At 45.4% G+C, this 18,875-nt stretch overlaps 1 protein-coding gene across 48 annotated transcripts in view; it reads right to left on the reverse strand.

Annotated features, from left to right (window-relative positions):
• The window catches only part of PLA2R1 (phospholipase A2 receptor 1), a 130,397-nt gene extending 112,447 nt beyond the window's left edge, over positions 1-17,950 (reverse strand). For 28 of the 48 annotated variants that reach the window (XR_008677326.2, XR_010129592.1, XR_010129591.1 and 25 more), the window contains exons 1-2: positions 17,275-17,950; positions 51-434 (exon numbers count right to left, since the gene is read on the reverse strand). Coding sequence is in view for 40 of the 48 variants with exons in the window: in XM_063694904.1 (XP_063550974.1) it covers positions 51-434; positions 17,275-17,698 (808 nt within the window). In the remaining 8 variants the exon portion in view is untranslated. The remainder of the gene's footprint in view (positions 1-50; positions 435-17,274) is intronic. The other 20 variants (XR_010129588.1, XR_008677325.2, XM_055379075.2 and 17 more) reach the window with 3 other exon arrangements.
• Between the last annotated feature and the right edge of the window lie 925 nt (positions 17,951-18,875).

Raw genomic sequence — 18,875 nt, forward strand, 5'->3', positions numbered from 1 at the left:
AAACCTTAAAAAAACACCATTCCCTGAGTGCTTCTTTAAATTATTTTTACCTTTGTGTAGATATTCACAAATGTCTCCACCACCTGACCCATAAGAAATCCACTTATGAAAATACTTCCGTGAGGCCACCACTGTGTTGTCATGCGCCACCTGGACAGAGTACTGCAGCGGGCCTGTGATCATCTTCCTGTTACAGCGCCACCGTAAGGAAACGAGGGTGGAGTCACATTCATATAAGCTTAACGGCTGCTCTGGGGCGGAGAAATTCAGGCCCAGGCAACCGCTGCCTCCTATGTTAAAGAGGCCATGGTTTGAAACCCATTTCCACAGCATGTGCTTGTTTGCTTGCTTGCAGTTCTCCAGGGTCAGAACCGATTTACCTGCTTGAATGCATTTCTTGAGACTCTCACTTTGGATAACAAATATTCCTTTATCTGAAACAAAAATCAAAGACGTGGCATGAAATTTTCATATACAATTAACTAGCGTCATGAGGATCTCAGTGTGCATATCTAAGTGCGATATGCGACAGTTGCCAGCCATTTCCCACAGATCTGGAGTTGTTGGGCAGGGTCCACCTGAAGGGCTTTATTTGCATAAAACAGAGGAGTTTCCTGGGAAGCATAAAAGGTCTTACTGGAGCTAATGGGAGAGCTCTGATCTAAGACCTCATTGGCCATATGGGAACAAGGGTTACCTGCCAATCCACTCAGGTCTGTTACTGACAGAGAAGGTGTGCTCACACAACTGGTTAGAGAGAGGGATTGGTAATAATACTCAGGGCTCCCGGGGAGGGACACTGGGTGCCAATGGATATGACAGCACTGTCTTTCTCAGACAAGTGCCTGAATGTTAGGAACACAGCTGCTGAATCAAGAGCCACTGAATGAAACTCTCTACCATCAAGTTCCTATAGAAAACCGAAAGGCTATCAATGAAAGGCTGCTTTGTGATCTGATACGGGATTCAATACTGGTCAGAATACAATGTTTCTCAGGAGTACAAGGGTGGAGGTGGGGACCTCTTGCTATGGGGATAGACTCTTAGTAGGAGACGGCTTGCTGGGTGGGCCAGGCAGAAGCAGGTAGATGCCCAGGCCACTAGCTATGGCACCACACCTTGAAACACGAGAGGTGACAGACCATCATTACGGTGGCAGAAACCAGAGGCCACATGGACAGGCGGAGAAAGCATGTGTTTTGTGATATGCCCCTGAGCTCTCCTCCCTGGAGATGGAAGAAGGGATTTGGGTGAGTTTCCCGTGGAGAAGCTGTGGGACCCAGCTGGGGAATACATGTTAGCTGCCAGCCTGCTACCTGACTTAACCCAAGTTGCGGGCCTGGAAGGCACCTAGTACTCAACAGTTATGAACTTGTTTTCTCACAGGCTTTTTGAAGATGGAAACCAAGTCTCATTTCTTTGGTCTAAGCATGGAGTGTGCTGGGCACATGGTGGAAATTCAGTCAGTGCTTGCTGTTGATGAAACACACTGGCTGCTGTTGCTTCAGCCTTTGGCTGCTTAAGTCACCTCAGTTCATGTCTGGTCAGGCCCAGGCGCTCTTTTGTTCTCCCAGTAGCTAGGTTCCCCTCTTCTATTTTACTTCCTGTCTATTCTTCAAAACTCTGAAGGGACAAGATAGGGTTCCCTCCAATGTCTGGGGTTTAGGGCGGGTCATGTCATGGAGGGCAGAACAGGTACAGGCAGAGGCTTTGGAGAGGTTTGGGACAGTGCAGGACGGGCCTCCTCACGGATCCACGAGGGAACAATGCTTCATTCTGGTAAACGGTCTTTTGGGTTCTCCAAAGTTAATCAGCCTGAGGAGAACCGATTTACAGTAACCAAAATCACTTAAGATACTGTTTCAAAAAGATTATCAATGTATTAATAAATGCTATACCTCATTTAATAGTTGATGACCTTACCTATAGCCATAGATTTGAGGAGTTGAATTAGTTGTCACAGAATTGCTTTGATCACCATACATAAGAGCAAAAGACAGGGGGTGGGGTGGGGAAAATGAATGGTTTTAGGGAGATTTCATTTAGATCAGGAAATTTGTTTTCCTAATGAGGGCCTTGTCTGCATGGATATTAGTAATAGCGATTCAAAATCAAATCCACCTCTCGTCAATGTGATATGGAGTCCGATAATTAACCTTCTGTCCAACTCTCCTTTTCACCTTTTCATGCCTGGGTAGAATGTTTACCTTAATTTCTGTTGTAACCTACTAATCACTTTCTAGCTAACCTAGAGTTCATTAATTTTTCATTAAAGGATAATTATTTTACTATAATGGTTTTGTAGTTCAGCTTCTACCTAATGTATATGTTCAAATGTATTATAAGCTCTGCAACGTACTGACTGTGCCTCAGTTTATACACCTCAGATAGGTGTGTAGACGACCTGGCTAGTGGTTGAGAGCTCTGGAGTCACGTGGAGCTGTCACGGACCCGCTGTGTAACTTTGGGAAGATTGCTCCATCTCAGTGAGCCTCATCTTTCCTCCTTGAACTGGGAATATGTATGGTACTGACCTCTTAGGGATGTTAAGGATATTCCATTGAATAACCCATGAAAAGCACACCACATACTACCAAGAAAAGCCTCAGGAAATGGGAGCTATCATTATTACTTTATTCCTCTGACTTCCTGATTCTTGGTCTATAGATCCAGCTGCAGACCTGGTTGAACCTACAGAGTGCTAATCTCATCATCCCTCAAAGGCTTCTCTTCTTACACTGTTAGCACAAAAGCTTATTTTTACTGCAGTTTCTGCAGCACACAGTGGGTGCAGACATTTTAGTTTTAAACAATCCTGAGACACCACGCTATCATCTTTTATGGAGGAAAAATACTCTCCAAACAACCAGATAACAAAATATTTGCCTCCTTTGTTCAAATATGTGTGCAATGATGAATTAAGAGCCTTCATCTGTTGATTTTCTGCATTACCCACCTGCAAAGTCTACACTGTAGGTTTTTTAATACTAAAGAGAAAAATACATGGTGTTGACAAGCAGTGTGTAGATGCGGGAATGGGTGGTCTGTGAATAAACAGACATGAAAATTACAAACCTAACATTTGGGGTGAGTAAATATTCTGTGGGGCGGTGAGTTTGAAACAAGGTCTTGCTCTGTCACCCAGGCTGGAGTGCAGTGGCACTGTCATGGCTTACTGAGGCCTCGGCCTCCCAGGCTCAACTGATCCTCCCATCTCAGCCTCCTGAGTAGCTGGGATTACAGGTGTGTACCACCATGCCTGGCTAATTTTTTGTTTGTTTGTTTTTGGTAGAAACAGGATCTCAATATATTGCCCAGGATGGTCTCAAACTCCTGGGCTCAAGCAATCCTCCCACCTTGGCCTCCCAAAGTGCTGGGACTACAGGTGTGAGCCACCATGCCTGGCCAATAATGCTTTTAAACTTCCAAATTAATAAATGTTAAGAGAAAAAGAGTGGCAGAAATTGGAACTTCTGTAGTCACACCAGCAATCATAAAAATACCATTCCAAAGCAGAACATATTAGACACACCTAATCCATTGCTGCTTAATTTTGGGGTGCTACTTATATTTCCACACCAGCTGCCTTTAGGAAATAGCTTTAGAAAAGTTCTTCAGAATGTGCCATAGGCAAGTAGCTCTGGTTCACCAATAATAATCAACATGCTGCCTCCAAATATACTAAGTTAAAAAATGACTTGAGCCCATTTTTCCATTAAGTTATAATAGAATATGATCCTAGCACTGTTAATCTCCATAAATTCACTGAAGAGAAAAGAATTACTTTCAAATAGACTGTGAGGAGACTTAATACAGGTATCAATATTCTGATTGTTATTATATGCACATAATGTCTCTAACAAAACTATAATGTGAAAACAAGCCACCAATCCTTAGTGTGCATAGTTGCTGGATTTTTTAAAAGATGAAAATCAAATGTGGGAGGAATCAAGATTGATTATACATGTCAAGGACATCAGTTCTGCTTGAACACTGATTAAGTGATTAATGAAGTACTGCCAGAATTACTAAATCTCTTTGCAGGAAAATGTTATTATACTTCCCTTCATAATTATAAGTTTAGGAGGAGAAAAAGGATTGATTTATTAGAAGAAACTTATAAGCTAATTTCTATCCTTTTTTTTTAAAAATAAAATCCATGGAAGACAGTGGTTCTACTTCCTACTTCTGAGTTCCTTTAGGTGGAGATCATTTCAGATCCACTCTTTGGCCCCATAAGATAACGTGTACTCTTCTAAGGAGTGGGAGGAGAATGTTTCATTGATCAACTTTTAAACCGAAGTTTAGGTTATTACCTTTACGACTGCATATGGAACATTCATTCATTCAACTAGCTTTCATTGGATGCCAGCTACTTCATAGACACTGGGTAAGATGCTAGAGATAGAGAGAAATTATTTGCCTAAATATCTGTTCTTTGAAACTGTATATATTTGTTCTGGAATCATGGGAATTTGCCTAGCTAATGAAAAGAAGGGAGTTCCATCAGTTCCAAAGAAAACATTATAATTGCATTTAAAATAAGCCCTTAATGGTGGGGCGTGGTGGCTCACACCTGTAATCCCAGCACTTTGGGAGGCTAAGGCAGGGGAATCACTTGAGGTCTCTACTAAGAATACAAAAATTAGCTGGGCGTGGTGGTGCGTGCCTGTATTCCCAGCTACTAGGGAAGCTGAGGCACAAGAATCACTTGAACCCAGGAGGTGGAGGCTGCAGTGAGCCAAGATCGTGCCACTGCACTCCAGCCTGGGGGACAGAGCGAGATTGTGTCTCAAAACAAACAAACAAAAAGCAACAAATAAATAAAATAAGTTCTTAAAAACAAGTGATAACACTTACAAGTGGGAGCTGAACAATGAGAACACATGGACACAGGGAGGGAAACAACACACACTGAGGCCTGTGGCAGGGGCAGGGGAAGGGAAAGCATCAGGATAAAGAGCTAATGCACGTAGGCTTAATACCTAGATGATGGGATGATAGGTGCAGGAAACCACCATGGCACACATTTTCCTATGCAACAAACCTGCACATCCTGCACGTGCATCCCAGAACTTAAAACAAAATAAAATAAACAATTATTTTAAAAGATTTAAAAAACCAAGTGATAACAAATAAGAGAAAGAAAACAAACCCAAATTTAAGACCCTGAACTGGCTCTTTAACGGATGTCACATGTGAGGTGGACAAGACCCCTCAGTGTCACCAGACTCTGAGCGGGGAGTGTGCACACACATGCACTTGCCCACTTTCTAGGGAGGACAAAGCAGGGCAGTGCTGGAAGGAAGACGGGTGTGGCAGAGGAGACTCACTTCACCCATAAACCCCGGACCATGAACTTGAGAGCTGGATGGAACTGTAAAGATTATTTAACTGAACTACTCTTTCACTTTTTTTTTTCCAAATCCATTTTTGTCTTAGAAGTTTTATATCTATCTACTATATTCAGTCCAGGTGTAGCTTTATTTACATGCATTCATTTATAACTTAGAAAGAAGAAAATAAACTGCTATAGATTGTTGCCAAACATTTTGAAGTAGGTGACTTGAAATTTCAGACAACAAAGATCTATCAACTGCTTGATGTGGCATGGTTTAGGAACCCTGCAGACAGAAGGATATATATGTCATAGTGTTTGCCTGCAAGGAAGTCACATTCTCCCTGGGAATCCCTGAAATGCACAGAAAGAAATTATACCCTAATGCCAAAATATATTTTGACATAGGAGATATAAGCAAAAGGGGGTGCCATGAGGTTGGAGTCTAAAGCCTGGGGCCATTATTACAGTTTGATCTGTCTGTGTGAACAGCAGACTGGAGGTACCTAGAGGAAGTTTCTCCTGAGGCCTCTGCACTTGACCATCTGCACCCCTTCTGATCACCTCTACTTGCCTTTAGTGTTCCCTTTAGCTTTAGACAGCTCTTCTCTTAGAACTAGCTGGGTGAAGGTTTGAAGTGTTAAAGTGAGTAAGATAAGATTTGTACTGTTAAGCCTTTGTGAAGTTTCCGCATTTTTAACAAAAAACACTTTAAAGAAACAATAAAACAACAATTTTAATGGTGGCATTTTAGGCAAACAAAGGACTTTCTGGTATTCAATAAATTACACCATGAAGGTGTTCACCTAATCCAACTATACACATAAAGTCAGTCTCTGTGCTGCTCCATTAAGGGAACTGGAAGGAAAAGTTCCAGTGCATGGTTCACATCAAGTGCAATGCTTAAGACAAGCTATTAGAAAGCCACAGCATGCAGGCTGCAACCCAATTTCAATCTCCTACCCGAGTCCATAGGTTTGAAATTGCTTCTACTCCATCTACCCACAGAGCTAGTGCTGGGCTCACGCCCTTCGTGCCCGGCAGCCTGTCTTGACTCTGTCCATTTCCTTGCTGTTCTGACAGTATTAGGTTTCAGCATGGATGCAGTCCAGAATGAAATGGGGAGGGCATCTCTCCTCTGTAACCAATCTGAAGGTGAGCAGCTTCTCTCTTGAGATGTACTGACCTTTTCCAGCTTCACAAATTTGGGTTTGTCTTTATCTGTTCCATCTAGTGAACAATGGATTCAGAGCTGATTACATTCCTAAGATTATTCTGTAGCAGGAAGGAATACTGTAAGCTGCTGAATCAAGTCCTATTCATGGCCGAGTGATGCAGAAAATCTGGATTCTTAATATGACCTTTCAAACAAATAAGTGAGGAATTTCTCATGCTTGCAGCAAGCAGCATGTGCATGGTTCTTCAAAGAAGAGATCCACGGAACAAAGTGAAAAGTGGGCCAGCCCTTCCTACCTCTCTCTGCATGGAAATGTGCATTTTATCTGAAATCATCTGAGTTTTCATGTGTCTTATTCTGAAACTTTTGAGTTCCTGTCAATTGCCTTCTATTAATCAACTAAAAAGTTACCCAAGTACATTTTTTAAAAAACCTCTTTGTCCTGTCTCAGAACTTTCTTCTCTTTCCCTGTCCTAGCATTGTCCTTAACTCTTAGCCTTCTTTATTCTCCTACAGCTTCTGAACCTAGATAATCACCATCTCCACAGGGCCGTGGACCGCTCTTGCTAAATCTTTTTACATGTTCTCTTCCATTTTCTCTCTTATCTCACCAAATTGCCTCTCCAAGTTTCATGAGGCACACAATAGTCTTTCTCACATGTGGGAAAAATGAAACCCAGCATAATCAGTGCCACCGGACTGCAGTTCTGTGAGGCTTCAAATTGCCTGTCACCAACCCCTGTGCCAGGAGGGGTTAACCCTTTCAGACTGTCCTTGCCACTCCCTGGCCATTCCCGTTCCCTCCTCTGTCCTCCTGCTCTGTCCTCATTTAGCAGTTGCTGACCCTGGCAGAAAATCTCTCTTCCGTGATTCTTTGCTAGACCTCTGTATCTTACCAATGAATTTTTAAACTGAGTTGAAAACATTTTTCTTCCTTTTAGCTTTTAGTCTATTCTCCCATTGTTTTGCCTTTATTTAACTGGAAAGTACTTAACAAACATTGCTGGTGTAAAAATCATTATTCACAGCAGCTCTGTGATTATCTTATTGACTCTGTTGAAAATATACCATCTCAGTCAAAAGGGTGCCTTATTACAAAGTGCAAGTTAGGGCAAGGACAAAAAGACAGAACACTGTTAAGATGCCCTCACAAATGCCTGCATATTAAAGCCCGGGGGGAAATGATTCAAAGACTGGGTCACAAAAACCAACAAAACCAGAAAACAACTCCATCATCAACCAAAACAACTCGGAAAATGATATGGCATTACTGAAAACAAAAGTGCTTACAATGAGCTATCCATCTTAGCTGCCTTGGGAGTATGCCCATTAAAAGAAAAATCATTTACTAAAGTGCAAAGTAGAAATGTTAAAAAAACAAAAAACAAAAAACAAACAAACAAAAAAACAACTTTTAGTGGTAGATAGTGTTAGTCCCTGTATTGGTTTGCTACTAGAGTTGCCATAACAAAATACCACAAACTGAGTGGCTTCAATGACAGAAATTTCTTTTCTCATAATTCTGGAGGCTGGAAGCATGAGATCAAGGTGTGGCAGGGATGGTTCCTTCCAAGGGCTATGAGGGAAGGATGGATTCCTGGATTCTCTCCTTGGCCCCTAGAGGACCATCTTCTCCCTGTGTCTCTTCACATCATCTCTCTATGCATATTTCTGTGTCCAAGTTTCCCCTTCTTATGAGTATGCCAGTCATAATAGACTAGGGCTACCCTAACTGCCTCATTTTAACTTGTTTACCTCTGTGAAGACCCTATCTCCAAGTAAAGTCTCATTTTTATACGAATTTGGTGGGGGGGGGAAACAATTCAGATCATAACCATCCCTATCATTCTTATTCAGGCTGTCTACATCATTTGCAGGGTCCAGGGTGCAATGAAAATACGTGGTTTTGGCTGGACATGGGGAAGTCAAGTCAATGTGCCTTTCCCTCAGGCCTACAGGAGATTGCAACCTCTGAGCTATAACGTGCTTAGAATACAGTACCTGGATTGAGGATACGTGAGAGGTTCCCACTCAGCCCTCACAGAACCCACAGAAGTGATATCAGTCCAGTGGTGACAAATACTGCCTTGCACTGCCCCGAAATGCTACAAGGCATCCACTCCCAGGGCCCAGGCCTCCAGTCCCCCAACTTCAATGCAACCTGGTTGCCACTGTGTGCAGCAGGTAGCATCAATTGTGGGGCAGGAGTTGGGAGGAGGCAGCTGAGAACCCATCCCGGGAGGTAGACAGGGGACACCAGGCAGAATTGAACAGAGGCTCCAAACCTCTGGCTCGAGTTCCGTTGTTCCATTGGACATCACACGCAGCACACAAATTCAAAGATAGAAATGATTATGAATCCCAAGACCCCAAACCATAGAGCTTTAAACCCTAAGTGGAAGGAAGGCCCTTCCGAGTATAGGGCCCTGTGCAACTGCACTGGTTACATCCCCATGAAGCTCTCCTTGTTTGCATTTGAACAAGGTTAACATTATGTAAAAAAGACCTTGGCAAACTACAGAGCACTTCTTTTAGGGCAGAACTGCTTAAAACTAGAAGAGTATCTGCCTTGGTTTTCCCATCTGCACAATGGGTTTAATAGTAATGCTGGGGCTGGGTGTGTAGTTCACACCTGTAATCCCAGCACTTTGGGAGGCCGGGGCTGGAGGACAGCTTGAGACCAGGAGTTTGAGACCAGCCTGGGCAACATAGCAAGACCCCTTCTTTACAAAAAGTTTAAATTTTATAATAAAAAGAAAAAAATAATAGTGCTGGCCTCACGAGACCTTGATAGGGATTATCTCAGTCATGATGATCACTTTATAAATATTAATAAAAATAAAAGCCAATCTTAACTTTGAATATGAATGGTGCCAAAGAGCAGCAAAATGAAAAAATGTGTATAGTTAAATAATTACTTTGAGTTTCCTGTTTATATTTTCATAATTGAAAAGTTCTCAAGAGCAGAATACCAAAAGCTAGAAGTGGTAACACTATTTTATTTCCATATTTCTTTGGAACTGTAGTTGTCTGGAAAGTATCATAAATTAAAAAGCCAAGTGGCTATGACTTTTCTGTCTTGTTTAGCTCTGTGTCACAGAACCCAAGTTACAGATATTCTAATCATAATTTTCTAATTTTCTTGAGTGGCTTTATAAAATGTTTTTCCCTAAATGACTTAATATAGTGTTTATATGGTGTTCTTTTGTTTATTTTATGAACAATAATATTTCTTTTTGCTTTGATCAATTCAAAATATAATTTATGCTCCTAGCTATGTGTTGGAACATCTCCAAAAGGCTCTCAAGGATAATTTCTAAAAAAAAAAATGGAGGGAAGGGTTTATAAATGTCTTAAATCGATTACTTTGATAGATTACATGAGGATTTGCAGCATTAGGATTGAGTTCAGAAGAGGCAACACAAGGGGACCGTTTCTTCAGAAAACTTGATATAAATAAGCAGATTGTTAGGTCAAAGAAGGGGAGCTGCAGGGATAACTAAGCAATCTGTGTGGCCCCATCTTTCCTGTCATGGGCTTGGAACCTGCATTGTGTGGCATCAGTTACTGTGACAACCAACAATAGGAAAAGAGTTAGAGGCTTAACAAGAAAGAGTAAATAGGACCAGGAAAACTGGACATCTATGCTGACTCACAAAGGCTTGCCAGGAAAGGAGCCAGGCAGAGAAGGTAGGATGAGAAAAGTATGAAGGGGAAGAAATGCGAGGGATGACAAACAGAAATGGGAGAAATGGAGTCAAGACGGCTGGCATGATTCATGGCCAGGAAGGGCAGCTAAACCACTATCCGATCACGCTTTTACTGAAATTCCGTTTCCAGATTAGTAGAATGGCTCATTGCCTAGGGACATCAGAATTGCCTAGAACAATACATAAATCAGTAGCTTTGCACATTTCTGCTTTAGGAAAATATCACTCCCACATGTGGAAGGAGGGGTTTGGAAAAGGAGGAGTTGCAGAGAACAAGAGGCTGGCCTCCTATTCTTCCTGCTGTGAAACCAAATTGCATGCTTCTGTCATGCAGCAGGATACAGAATGAACCATACCATGAGGTCACAAGGCTATTCAGGGATCCTTTGCATTAGTGCAGAGTGCTTGGTTTGAATCCCCATGCTGCAAGCTCCTGTGGGCACAAGTTACTTAACCCTTCTTCATCTGTAAAAGAAGGGTATGTATTAATGTTGCCTACCTGTTTTGGTGAGGAGACAATGTGTCGATGTAAATAAAACAACAAAGAGTAACGACTCCCCAGCTGTTAGAAAATACTGGAAGCAGTAGAGGGGCATTTTTACCTTTGTATTAGAAACAGAAGCTATGCAGGAAATCTCAGGGCTACAGCTTCTCCCCACTGCCGCCTCCAGGTAGTGGCTCTCATCGCCCTCTTTCAGAAGGTGGCAGCTACCCCCCTTCCTCGCCACTGGGGCCCTCTGCCCTGAACCACTCTTCCCCCCATTCACCATGGCTTTGATACCAGCAGACTCCCCGCTATTCTCCACACCCCAAAGCCACTTTAGCTTCCATACAGATGACCCAACACTCTGACTCGATGCTTTCCCCACTGCAGGTTGTGGCCCATTTATGGTCTTGAAATCAACTGAATGTGTTATGACCAGCGAGACAAAACGAAACAGAATGGAACAGGGGGAAATGCAGCAGCATGTCATATTAGGTAAGGGTATTTTTTTAAAAATGAAACATTGTTTCAGTTATACATATGTAGACCTATATGCTGTGGGTTGTGATGTAAAATGTATTTCTTATTGTGGCCTGCTGACAAAAGAGTCCCAAACTCTACTCGACTTTAGCTTTGCTCTGGACATTGGGCTCCCTGACCTCCTCTGCTGTGAGGACCTTCTTTTGCCTCTTCTTCACTTTGGTACCACTCCCACAAACACAGCTTGGATCTGGTCACTACCAAGAATAGGTCCATCTCCAAAACTTGGATTTTGCACTCTATAACCACTACCTCTCCTATTCTGCAATCTTCCCTCATCTAACTTTCACTAACTGTTTTCTTTTGTTGTTGTTTTTAAATATATATTTTCCTCTTTTTAAACCCTGTTTCTTGAACCCAAACTTTCTGCTCCTCAATCTTCCTATTGGGACTGACTTAGCTCAGCTTTAACTATCCAGACGGTTTCTTTGCTGCCCTCCAGAATTACCCTCTTCAAGGTGATAGGAGACCCTCTTCAAGTCCCAGACTGAACATGGCACTTCTAAACTTAAACATGCAATCTGGTTCCCCTTTGTGCAAACCCACAGGGCCCTTCTCAGCAGTACCCAATTCACTCAGCCAGACTTTTTCCAGAAGCAGGGTGCCTCCAACCAAACTCTTCCTCATCTCTCTCATGCTTCCAACTATAGACATGTCACTGCTTGTTTTGCCTGGGACCCTACTCTGGTGGTCTACACCATCCACAGCCCTGGATGAAGCAGCATCCATCCCTGTGTCCACCTCCTGCCTCTACCATGGCCAATAAGCCAGGGGAAGGCCTTCGACTTGAGGGCAGAGCACAGGAACTGGCTAGCATGCTGTGAAGAATGTAACCAGACCCCTCTCCTAGGAAATTAAGGGACTCTTCCCAGGAAGCTAAGGGAGCTACACAGGAAAGTCCTGCTAGTCAAAGCCAAAGAAACAGTCAACAGAAAGAACAACCAAGCAGGAACCACCATAGAGCCCCAGAGACAGAGAGAAACAGATAAAGTAATGCTTCATGTCAGTGGCCAGTGCCTGTTTCCCAGGAGGCCTGGCTGCCCTCAAGAACCTGTCCTGGGTCCCCCTTGAGATCCTGGGACCATTACAACCAACTCCACATTTGCCTGAGTGACCTTCAGTGGGCCTCTTTCCTTGAATCCAAAAGAGCTCAGAAGGGAACTTTCAGCTCACTGAACTTTTACTGTTGCCTGACACGTGATCCTGTGCCTTTGCACATGAAATACGTGTTCCCAGGAATGCTCAGTCTCCTTTTTCCTATATGGTAACTGCCTACTTATCCTTTAGGAAAACAAATGTCTTTTTATGAGCCTCCAGCTCCCCAGGCCAGTGCCTCCTCTGCATGCCTTCAGCACTTTGCTCATCCCTGGTTATCATAAGACCTCTTTCACTGTTTTGTAATTGTTTATGTTTCTGTATCTGTCCCTGGACTCTCAGCCTCTTGGGGCCAGTGTCATATCCTACTCATGTTTTTACCTCCCCAGTCTGGAGGTGGGTAGCAGATTCTGTTGGTTTCCTCCTCACACCCTCTAACCTGGAGCTCACTCACCTGCAGACAGTCCTCGTGCACTCCCACTGACTTTCTGTGGCTCTCTGCTTGGGAGAGACCAGGAGCACCAGGGGGTGAATGCCCCAGGAGTGACCTTAGTCAATAAGAGGCGGGAGTTGGTGGATAAATACTTCAGCTTCCTGCCCGTTGGTGGGTCCACTGAGTTCTATACAGTTCCTCAAAGGGTCCTTTGTGAAACTGAGCCCCAGTGGCCTGTGGTGGCTTTCTTCCCTCTCTGGTCTCATGTCCTCACTCCCTTACCATGCTTTCTAGAATCACCTCCAAAAAAAAAAAAAACTACTTGCACCCTAAGGAAAACATGTCTTAGGAATTGCTTTTGGATGAACCCAACTAAAACAGGTAGATAAAGCACATATTGCCTGACAGATAATGAACAAATGAGGCCATCAGCCCCTACCCCTCTTTCCGTCGGCGCAGCATGTCGAGAGACACCCCATACACCCAAACCTGTTTCACTTTCTTCTCCCCAGATAAGACCTGATGGCAAGCACACTGACCACACACTCATCTGCACCCTCACCTCCTTTGATCACTGGTCATTTAGAAGAGCCTACCCTGAGTGTCCCCAGGCACTGACACAGACTTAGGTTCTTTCCACTCCTGCTCTGGGAAGCTGAGCACTACAGAAGGAAACTCTCCTACGATATATTAGTGGGGGACCATTTCACATTTATCATTTTTCAACCCTCAACAAAGCTTCAAAACCCTTTTACTTGCCCCCTGATCATTTCCTTTAGCAATGACTATGCCCAGTTTTCACCAGGATGCTCCATCCCCTTCTTCTTTCTCCCCCCTGTCCACTTTGTATCTGGAGTACTTGAGTGAGTGAAGTTAGTGTGTCTTAGCACTTGCTAGAAGAAGGGCTCAGATTCTGATCAGGGAAAACAAACTAAAATCAGGCTCCTTGGAATAACCAGCTAGAGCAAAGGTCCCCCACCTTTTCTGCCCCAGGCACTGGTTTCACAGAAGACAAATTTTCCACAGGCCAATGGGGTGGTGGGGTGGGGGATGGTTTTGGGATGACTCAAGTGCATTACATTTATTGTGCACTTTATTTCTATTATTATTACATTGTAATATATAATGAAGTAATTATACAGCTCACCATAATGTAGAATCAGTGGGAGCCCTGAGTCTGTTTTCCTGCAACTAGACGGTCCCACCTGGGGTGATGGGAGACAGTGACAGACCATCAGGCATTAGATTATCATAAGGAGCTCGCAACCTAGATCTCTCACATGCACAGTTCACAATAGGGTTTATGCTCCTTTGAGAATCTAATGCCACCACTGGTCTGACAGGAGGTGGAGCTCAGACAGTAATGTGAGGGAAGGGGAGCAGCTGTAAATACAGATGAAGCCTCTTTTGTTCACTGTTGCTCACCTTCTGTTGTGTGGCCCAGTTCCTAACAGTCCACAAACTGGTAGGTGGCCTGGAGGTTGGGGATGCCTGAACTAGAGGTAGGAGGAGATGAGTTTCAGACCTGCCAAGTACAGTGCTGTGCACTGTAGTAAGTAATTGTTATGGGGCTGTCAACCTGTCAAAATGTCTGGATTGGCCAGAGGCAGAGGGCACCATGGTGAGAGAGCAGCAAAAGGACAACACTTAGATGTGTACTATTACTAGCTCCATTTTACAGATGAGGAAACTGAGCTACTGACTGGCAAAATACCTGTCCAGGGTCACACGGATGGTAAATGGCATAGTCAGGATTTGAACTCAGATTGTCTAGCTCTGAAGCCCGAGAACTTAACTACTATATAATACTGTATCTACTGACTTTTGAATACAGAATTGTATTACTCCATTTTCACACTGCTGAAAAAGACATACCCAAGACTGGGAAGAAAAAGAGGTTTAGTTGGACTCACAGTTCAACATGGCTGGGGAGTCCTCAGAATCATGGTGGGAGGCGAAAGGCACTTCTTACATGGCAGCAGCAAGAGAAAAATAAGGAAGAAGCAAAAGCAGAAACCCCTAATAAACCCATCAGAAGTTGTGAGACTTATTCACTATCACGAGAATAGCATGGGAAAGATAGGCTCCCATAATTCAATTACCTCCCCCTGGGTCCCTCCCACAACACGTGGGAATTCTGGGAGATACAATTCAAGCTGAGATTTGGGTGGGGGCATAGCCAAACCATATCAAGAATTATTGATAAATCATTGGAAAATCATCACAGTACAATCCATCATCTGCCTCCCAAGGCTGGCATGCTTGTAATACATATCAGATCTACAAATAATACATATCAAACAATTCAGATAAAAAATGCTGTATGTATAATCTGCTGTGCATTGTTACATAGCCATTATTAGTGGATTGGAAATGAAAATGAGTGTGCATTTTTCTCTCAGTTGCTCTGTGGATGTCAATCGTGGCTAAAGTGAGTCAATATGGTACAGTGAACACAGCGGTAAACTGAGGCACCCCAAAGCATGGCTAACTACATGGTAGCCATACCTCAACTTCCACATCTGAAGAATAGAGGGCTAGAGTAGACAATGTCTCAGGTTCTTTTCAATGTTAAGATTTTGTTTTTCCATTTTGTATTGACAGTAAAAACTTGACTTCAAACCTGTCCAGCTTACACTTGAAATTCTACTCATGCAGGTGACTGGAGTCAGGGAGGGAGCCTGTGCGAGGAATGGTACATAACCTCCGTGCTCCTTGGAAAATCAGCAGCAGCATTTTGGTATCTGAAGAATCTCTATGCCAACTATGTCAACCTTTTCAGATGTGCAAATTGCACCTAGTAGGTACAGGGGCTAGCAGATGGCTCTAATTTCAGAGTGCCCTTGACTACTAAAAAGAAGGCACTGATGAGAATTTGTCTCAGGCCAGGATTTGGTTCTGCTACATATAGAAGGGATTAGCCCTTCACTCGGAGGATCACCAGCACATACTCTCTGTGTGGCCCAGTCCAACTTCTGTCCTGTGGGCTGCTGCCCTGTTCTACCACCTAGTGCCCAGGCAAAACCCACATTTTAAAATGCAAAGGAATAACCACTGCATGGTAAACTTAGTGGGAAGGAATCATACATACTACAGGATCAGATGTGCATCCACAGAAGCAATTTTCTGAATTGACCAAGAAGGTAAGAGCATCTCTGACTTTGGTCACTTTAGAATAAGAATGGTCTTGTTCTACCTGCTCCTGATTAAGCCTCCAGGGAGCTTATGAAACACAGTCTAGAAAAGACTACCTCAAAAATGTAGACATATTCTACTGTGGAGGAAAAAATGTGAACGCAGATATTGATCACATCTTGTGTTATCCCTTCTCTCCAAACTTATCTCCAAAGGCAGAGAGGATGGAGGCTGTCTGGAGGCTCCTCCTGGCATATTTAATTCCCTCCTGTCCCCCTCCTACTTGCATATATGGACTTCTGCACTTAGGCGCAGGCTTCTCTGCCTGAGGTGGCCCATTCTCGAATGCGGGCCCCTGCAGGCCAGAAATCTCTCCTCCCTCTCTTTACACATCCTTCTGAGTCTCATGTGTAGTAGGTGCTCAATAAGTGTTTGCTGAATTGAACCCCATTTTTCCACTGAGAGAGACTAAGGCATAAAGGCTTCAGATCACACAGTTCATGGAGCCACTGGGGCTTCTCTCCCTCACCTGGCCTGATGTTTTCAGGTGGGGTGCGGTGGGTCAGGCCTGTAATCCCAAAACTTTGGGAGGCCGAGGTGGGCGGATCACTTGAGTCCAGGAGTTCGAGACCAGCCTGGGCAACATGGTGAAACTCCGTCTCCACCAAAAATACAAAAATTTTGCTGGGCGTGGGGGCGCACACCTGTGGTCCCAGCTACTCGGGGGGCTGAGGTGGGAGGATCGCTTGACGCCGGGAGGCGGAGGCTGCAGTGAGCCGAGATCCCACCATTACACTACAGCCTGGGCAACAGAGCAAGACCCTGTTTCAAAAAAACAAACAAACAAAAAAAGTTTTCCTTAAGGAAGGGATGGACTGGGGAGGCCTGGCTTGGGGGTCACTCTCCAAGTGGCGACGCAGACCCTGAGCGCTTGCTTTGCAAAGGGACGAACTGAGCCATCTTTTTGCTATCATTTATCCGAGATGTGATCTTCCCAAATAAGCAGCTCTCAGAAAGTTTCCGTTTTGAAACTTCTCCGACACTCCTATCCCGGGCTGGCTCCGGGCGCCAGAGCCGAGAGGAGTTACCTGCGAGACCAAGCCCCCCCGCCCCCGCCGCCCGACCCCAGCAGCAGCCAGGAGGGTGCCGGGCCGCGCGAGTGGGGTGCTGGGCCTAGACAAGACGCTGCAGGACACCACCCGCTCCCGTCCTGCTCAGGACTGCTGACACACGAACCCCTACAAACGCGGCCGCCCTTGCCCGCCAGCTTGGCCCCTAGCTTCGCCCCTTCTTCCTCTCCTTCGACCACCCCGACCCCCCTCCTCAACGTACCGATCCAGTCCCCGACCCTGGGAGACTCACCCTGCCACTCCAGGAGCCGCTCGGGGGTAAGCGCCGCCGCCACACCCTCGGCGCAGCCCCGCGGCGCCCCCAGCAGCAGCAGCAGCAGCAGCAGCAGCGACGGCGACGGCAGCATCGCTAACCACTGGGCTCGCCGGGAGCCCCTTGTCCCGGGAGCCCAGAGCCGCGTCCCGGGAGCCCAGAGCCGCGTCCCAAGCACCCGGCCCCGCCGCGCGGAAGCGGATCCGTAGCCTCCTCCGCGCCCCACCCCTCCGGGGGCCTTGCCAGCCCTGAGCCCTGGAGACCCACTCCGCCACCGCTGTCTCCACAGTGAACCGACACTCGGGGCTCTGGGCTGGGATGCGGGAAAGTCGCGGAGGTTTTCCTCGCCCCACCCACTGCGGCTTGGGGAAGGAGGAGGAGGAGGGGTGGGCCATCTGCCCATCCCAGAAATTCCTGCCTTTGGGGTGGGGACAGGCGGAGTGAGGCTGCTCGGGTCACACTCTCCGCTCCTCCAGCTTGCAGCCCTGCTGTCTCCTTTCTGGGGGAGGCCGAAGAGGAGTTGTGGGTGAGCGATTTGAGAATCTCCGGGACAAGGAGCCTGACATCCGGGTTTGTAAACCACCTGGATTCTGGTAAACACCGCGGATTTGCAGCGGGCAGCCTAGAGTGAACCCAGCTGCTCCGCGACGCAGGCGCTTTGGGAGGGCCCTGGACTCCTTTGACTTGTGGAGCACTGGAGACACCTGAGGGGCCACGCCGTGGTCTCCACCTTCCTTGCCCCAGAGTAACCCGAAGATTCTTCATTGTTCAGCTCCTTCGGTTTTGAAATAACCTCCTCTTTCCAACTCCTTTGATCCCCCAAGCCCTGCAAAGTAGCCGGGGTCCGTATTATCCCATTTTTACAGCTGAGAAACCCTGCCCAGAAAGTCGAAGTGCTTTACTCTAGGTTACTTCCTAATCCAGCAAAAGTTACTCTCTAGTAAGTAGGACAGCCCTGGCTAGAATGTAGTCGTTCTAACTGTCCTCCTTCAAATAACCAGCAGAACACTGGAAGCGTTTAATATTCTGAGAACAGGCTCATGTAAGACCTTTCCTCAGCGGGACCTTGACATTAGTCATTAAAACATAAGAGAGGGGGAGGGGAGGGGCAGAAAGCAGAGCCTGGAAGGAAATGCCTAGCAGGGAGCAAGATTGAAGGTCAGAGCCAAATGGGGAAGAAGGGAAAGTGGTTGCCTTGGCCACGGCCTTAACAAAAGGTGCTCAGTCCTGCAGGAACCTCAGAGAGCCTCAGAACTGTCTGTCGAGGACAAAAGGGGCAAGCGTTTATCCATGGACTTTATCCTTCCCTGTTGGTAAGGGAGATCCTAGGGTTATTAACTCCTCTGCACTGTTCTACAGCAGTGGTGAGTTTCAGGCATGGTCCCATACCTTGTCTCTTAGAAGCCCTGGGTGCATAGCATGGCAAAAGGTGAGGCGCTGTCAGGTTGTTTCTCAGAGGGTTGGGGGGTGGGGGACAGCTGGGGGAAACAGGCTGCAGAGGGGGCTGGAATAAGAGGTGGGTTGAGAGGATGTGAGAGGTTCCAATGTGTGTAGAGTCTATAACATATCATTACATGTAG

This window comes from Gorilla gorilla, chromosome 11 (assembly GCF_029281585.2).
Source record: "Gorilla gorilla gorilla isolate KB3781 chromosome 11, NHGRI_mGorGor1-v2.1_pri, whole genome shotgun sequence".
Lineage (NCBI taxonomy): Eukaryota > Metazoa > Chordata > Mammalia > Primates > Hominidae > Gorilla > Gorilla gorilla.